At 38.3% G+C, this 6,194-nt stretch overlaps 1 protein-coding gene across 1 annotated transcript; it reads right to left on the reverse strand.

Moving 5' to 3' along the window:
- Positions 1-2,851: 2,851 nt before the first annotated feature.
- On the reverse strand, positions 2,852-5,682 carry LOC114825635 (tubulin beta-4 chain-like). The gene is made up of 3 exons (XM_029104647.2): positions 4,960-5,682; positions 4,110-4,379; positions 2,852-3,764 (listed from the first exon to the last, which is right to left on the reverse strand). Exons 1-3 carry the CDS (start codon positions 5,351-5,353, stop codon positions 3,097-3,099), a joined length of 1,332 nt encoding a protein of 443 aa, XP_028960480.1. The 5' UTR covers positions 5,354-5,682; the 3' UTR covers positions 2,852-3,096.
- Between the last annotated feature and the right edge of the window lie 512 nt (positions 5,683-6,194).

A 6,194-nucleotide genomic window follows, 5' to 3' on the forward strand; every position in this document is an offset into this window, starting at 1 on the left:
AGAGGCGTGGTGAGAAAGTGATGAGGGCAGAAGATATGGAACAAAGAACAAAAGGGAGTCTGAAATTTGTGAGAAATAGAGTATCTGGGAAGGTAGGAAATTCTGAAAGGGGGGATTTCGTATTAGGGATGGCTGATGATTTTTGGGTTAGTAAAAAGATTGCAGGTAAGTGACGGTTGTTTTTTGAAAAGGGTGTAGGTCCCAAGAAAAGACATGGGTATGAAGGGCACCTATTCAATCAATATTGGCGCCTGAAATTCCAGCCTGAATATTAATTGAAGGGGGCACTGTTTGGAATAAAACTTGAACTTTGGACTCAAAAGGGAGTTAGCCCAGACGAAGGAATGGAAAGCGAGAAGCCCAAGGCCCAGCCGAAGCCTAGAAGAAAGAAGAAGCTTGTTTCCCGACCAAATGTAGATTATTCAAACCACCTGTTCACCTACCTAGAGGTCAAGTGGTGTAGACCAGCCAGCTAATCAGCCTAAAAATACTTTACAATGGCAGTACAAGTAAAAAGTTGATGAGTCACTACCTTTCAGATGCATTCGGGCAAAATCAATACTGCAGGCAGCCAGGCCAAATCGTCTATAAAAGGAGGAAGAAAAATCAGAGACAAGGACACTTAATCAAACAAACAAATACAAGCACAAACTCTGCTCAAACCAGATTTGCCTTCACAAAGCTGTAGTCAGCCCCCAAGCCTTCATCTCTTTCGGGATCAACCTTCACCAGAAAACCTTTGTAAAAGCTCTGCTACCCTGTCTATATCTTGATGTAGTATCGATTCCTTCATGTAAACTCATCTTCCAATCTCCCCTTCTAGCATTCAAACCCTTTGTAAATCATAAAGAGAGGAAGTTGCAAGATAACCAGCCTTGCCCGACCTCCTTTGTTTTTGTTTTTCATTCATGAATCTAGTAATATGATGTATATTTCCATCTGCATCCAAGTTATTTCTAGCCAGTTTATGATTAAAAGACTTCTAAGTTCTAACCATTTGGGCAGACGAGATTGATCAATTAAAAGTCCTTGGTCTCAAGGCATAAAAAAGAGCCTTATGTGGACTTAACCCATCCATGACAGTCCTTGATAACAAGAAGTCCGAAGTTACTTGGGGCGCAAGTAATTAGCCTATTTTCTAGTTTTACTTTTGTTATATCAGGATTGCTACAGAACGCTTGAGTATAGAATTAATTCTGATAGGAAGCCTCAAGGTCTATATCTAAGGCCCGAGAAAGGCACCTATCTGAGTTCGTTCTACATTGTGGACTCGGGCGATTAAAGTATAACAGTTGTGATACTTCTGCAATAATAAAACAACCAATATATGTTTGAGTATTTGGTTAGTTTTTTTATTGGAAGCCTCAAGGCCTAAACCGAAGGCCCCATAAGGACACCTTTCATTACCAAACTTGGGCATATTTACTCAAACTAAACATCTGTTTTACATCTGTCATGCTAAAGATGGCAGTGGCACGCCTGAACACCTAAAGGTTAATTTTGATTGTGAGCCTCAAAGCCTACACCTAAGGCCCCACAAAGGCACCACAAAGGCACCTTTCATGATTAACTCTGTCCTTTCTCTTACAGCCCGCCAATAAGTAGAAACTCGACAGACAACATCAACCAGTGCCAACCTCTTGGGGAGCTGTGTGCTCGTTGGCCAGGAAACGTCCTCACTGTATATTCCTCAAGACGAACACCTACAATGCGCCTTGAAGTGGGGGCATTTGTAGACATGTAAATTTTGTTGCATACAAATGATGCATCACAAAGCTCCACGTGGCATATGACTCGTCATAAATGAACAAGTCATCAATGACATGTGGCACAAATAAAGCAAAGGAAGCTCAAAAACATTCCTAAAATGCGGCAAAGGGGAAGAAATCTCCTTAAAATCGGCAAGGGGCCCAAATTGCTCAAAAAATTGAAATGAAAACTAAAGCATCTTCACAAAACAAGCAAGAATTGAAGATTGCTCGCAAAATAGGCAAGAAAGCCCTATACATTTTGGCCAAGCAAGGGAAAGTGGCTGAAATTAAGACACAAAACATGCCAAATCCAAGCCAAATCCATCCAAAGGCAAGCTTTGAGACATCTATAAATACAAGGTCCTCAGACAAGTATAAAGGTCGACAATTTCTACATTGAGGGGCCGAAATTCTCACAAAAGGAGAACCTCTGCCAAATCTTTGAAGACTAATACACTGCCAAAGCTCTCTTCGAAGAACGTACAACCAAAGCTGAAGCTTTCTTTCGACCAAAGCCGAAGCATTCCCTTGAAGAATCAACAAGCACTTGTGCCGATTCTTTCAAAACTTTGTTGAAAGCTTAAAACTTGTAATGAAGTTCGATTCAAGATCAAGTTGCCAAGACCCTCGAATCAACAAAATCCCACATCAACATCATCACCTTTGCCACAGGTCATACACAAACCTAGAGGTGAAGACTATCCACGCATTGTTTCAAGCTCAAAACTTGAAGCAATTGTTCAATCGTTCGTCCAAGATTAAGTCATCGTGACCCTTGGATCAACAACTTCCACATCTACATCAAATTTGAAGACTGAATCAGAGGATAATTGTAAATAGAGATTGTAACCCACAAATTCATCAATACAAATCTACTTTGTACGTTCTCGTTTCATTCATTACAAAATTTTTGTGTTTACAATTGCTCCTCTAAAAAAACTTATATATGAGTTTAAAATTTCGATGCTATGAAGAGGTGAATGTATGTTTGAACACAAAATTAAATTTGAATCCAAATTTTTTTAATGCGTCGAAAGTGGTCTCAACATTATAAGTAACATCAATATTCAATCAATTTTTATGTGCCATGAAAAATATAATTTGTAATACCAAGACGCATAACTATTTATTTTCTCTCTTAAAAAAACATTACAGTAATCACATATTCACAACAGAACCCAAATCCCTAAGAATGGGAAGGCTTTACAATAAATAACCCCTTATTGATAACCAAAAAAAAGAGATAAAAACCAAGCTAGAACAAGCACAAATTACTGACCCCAATACATAATTCAATTTAATTTCTTCAATCCCAAGCAACCTAAAATTGGAAAACCTCCAATCCTCAGTTCTCCAGCTCTTCCTCATAATACTCTCCCTCATCCTGTGCCACAGCATCTTGGTACTGCTGATACTCAGAGACCAAGTCATTCATGTTGCTCTCAGCCTCAGTAAACTCCATCTCATCCATACCCTCGCCTGTGTACCAATGCAAGAAGGCCTTCCTCCTAAACATGACCGTGAACTGCTCCGAAACCCGCCTAAACATCTCTTGAATCGATGTCGAATTCCCCATGAATGTAGAGGACATGGCAAGCCCGGTTGGTGGAATGTCACAAACACTTGATTTCACATTGTTTGGAATCCACTCCACAAAGAATGAGGAGTTCTTGTTTTGTATGTTGATCATCTGCTCGTCCACTTCTTTTGTGCTCATTTTGCCGCGGAACACAGCCGATGCTGTCAGGTATCGACCATGGCGTGGATCTGCGGCGCACATCATGTTCTTGGCGTCCCACATTTGTTGTGTGAGCTCAGGGATTGTGAGGGCTCTATATAGTTGGGAGCCGCGGGAGGTCAAGGGTGCGAAACCAACCATGAAGAAATGGAGGCGGGGGAAGGGGATGAGATTCACGGCTAGTTTTCGAAGATCGGAGTTGAGCTGTCCCGGGAAGCGGAGGCAACATGTGACTCCACTCATGGTTGTCGAAATCAAATGGTTCAAATCACCAACTGTAACAAGTAGAATGAAAATGTAGGATTTAGTATTTAAAACTTGTGCACAATAGCAAAATTATAATGTTTTTTCTTTCTTGGCTCACAAGTTATGGTATCAAAATTCTCAATTTGGATCTCCAATTTGGTAGAAATTCAGATTGACAATTTAACGACATAACATGTCATACTATATGATAATAGAATATGCATGTTAAGTTGTTGCACTCTTAATTCGGTTCAAATGTTTAAACAAATTCACATAATCAATGATCTAAAATGACTATAGCCTAACAACATATCACATTAAATTGTAAAAAAACTTGCATTTATATGACTAAAAAGCTATTACCCAATACTTACAGCTTGGATTTGTGAGCTTGAGAGTTCTGAAACAAATATCATAGAGGGCTTCATTGTCAAGGACCATGACCTCATCAGCATTTTCAACCAATTGGTGAACAGAGAGGGTTGCATTGTAGGGTTCGACCACTGTGTCTGAGACTTTTGGTGAGGGGAAGACTGAGAAAGTCATCATCATTCTATCTGGGTACTCTTCCCTGATCTTTGAAATCAGTAGGGTCCCCATTCCTGATCCTGTCCCACCTCCTAGTGAATGACAAATCTGGAACCCTATAACAAATTTATACATTTAACCGATTAAATTGGTAAAAAGATGGACAAACCTGGCCAGGTGATTTTTGCCTTGCTTAATTGTGTTTAGAGGGGTTAGATTCAATAAAATCAATTAAGACCAAACTCAAAAAATGAAAAAATAATCAAGAAAATCAAAATAGCCCAAATTAGCCAACCTTGTTGTCTTTAGCATTTTCCGGTGTTATCTGAGTGTTTTTTTCGTAGGTAAAGCATACAAAAAGGTAAAAATTTATTGTCTAGTATTGTAACATGTTAACGCGGTATAACTAGTTCACATATTATAATATAAGTTGAGATTCATATATTTTGAAGGGTGTATACCAATAGATATTCGTTCATATTGTAACACGTGAACTAATTATACCATGTGGCCGTATTGTAGTACTCAACAATAATTCTTCCAAACTAATTTTGAGCCATGTTTAGAATCTAGGAAAATCACATTTTGTAGTAATTGTTTTCTATTGGACCCAACTTTTCTAGAAATATATGATCACATCAATTAGGACTCGGAAAAAAGAAGAATTAGAAAGAAGAACAATCCCAAATTAAATACCTTGTAAACAATCACAATTCTCAGCCTCTTTTCTAACCACATCAAGAACAGCATCAATCAATTCAGCTCCTTCTGTGTAATGCCCTTTAGCCCAATTGTTTCCAGCTCCATTCTGGCCGAACACAAAGTTGTCCGGCCTGAAAATCTGCCCATAAGGACCAGTTCTTAAGCTGTCCATTGTCCCCGGCTCGAGGTCCATCAGCACTGCCCTAGGCACATATCTCCCTCCATTTGCTTCATTGTAGTAAACATTTACCCTCTCAAGCTGAAGGTGGGAGTTCCCGTTATATTTTCCTGTAGGATCGATCCCATGCTCGTCACACATCACCTCCCAAAACTTCCCTCCAATTTGGTTCCCACATTGTCCAGCTTGAATGTGCAAGATTTCTCTCATTTTCTAAACTGTACTACAAAAATAAATTAGGGTTTATGGGGAGAAAGAGAAAAGAAAGGTTGAGAGTGGAAGAGAAGAACAATGGAAAATTATAATTGGTGATGGCCTTTTTGTAGTTGCTCAAGTCTCTCTTGATTTTTTTTTCCTTCTTGTTGAATTAAATGAAAATATATAGCTAATAATAATATCATTCAATAATTTCATGTGGGTTTGTTCAGAGTGGCATGTCAAAACTCCAACAAGGAGTTGTGAGCTGGATAAGGGAAAGCGACAACAAGATTCATGCTTGCTCATTTCATTTCACTTCTGTCATTACTTGGGATATTCCTAAAATGCCCATTTCTTAATCTGGGGGTTTTGATCCTTTCTCTCACCTAATTTGAGTTAATTATTTAACACATTATGAGGATTATTGTCATTAACATGCTATACTTATCCTCTGTTTTAGTATAATCAAGGATATGTTATCCCAACGAGAAATGCTATATTAATTCAAAGGTGAAGTATATGAAAGTATTATATGTTATGACAAGAACAACACATACATCATACGTGCACATGTACGTAAAGGTTATATATACTTGATTATGCGGTTGTTACATATTTTTGACAAATGAGTTGAGGACAGTTGTTTATGTGCATGTGAATATTTTCTTGAAGAATGTAATTTTACATTGGAAAAATGACAAATGAATGATTTCACTACTAAAAACATTGAGGCTTTTTTTTATAAAGCCCAACACATGTTGTGTGTGTAGGTGGTTAAGTTGAGACAATATTAGTGTGATTAGTAGTGGATCAGTAGCCTAACTCTAAAATCTTGATATGGTATCAGAGCAAG

The sequence above is a fragment of the Malus domestica genome, chromosome 06 (genome assembly GCF_042453785.1).
Source record: "Malus domestica chromosome 06, GDT2T_hap1".
Taxonomy (NCBI): Eukaryota; Viridiplantae; Streptophyta; class Magnoliopsida; order Rosales; family Rosaceae; genus Malus; species Malus domestica.

What these genes read in the sequence shown, in the direction of transcription:
- LOC114825635 (XM_029104647.2), bottom strand. Translation starts at nt 5,353, where the DNA reads ATGAGAGAAATCTTGCACATTCAAGCTGGACAATGTGGGAACCAAATT. An exon ending in GAATTGTGATTGTTTACAAG is followed by an intron (nt 4,380 to 4,959) that starts GTATTTAATTTG and finishes AATTTGTTATAG; the next exon opens with GGTTCCAGATTTGTCATTCA. An exon ending in CAAGCTCACAAATCCAAGCT is followed by an intron (nt 3,765 to 4,109) that starts GTAAGTATTGGG and finishes TACTTGTTACAG; the next exon opens with TTGGTGATTTGAACCATTTG.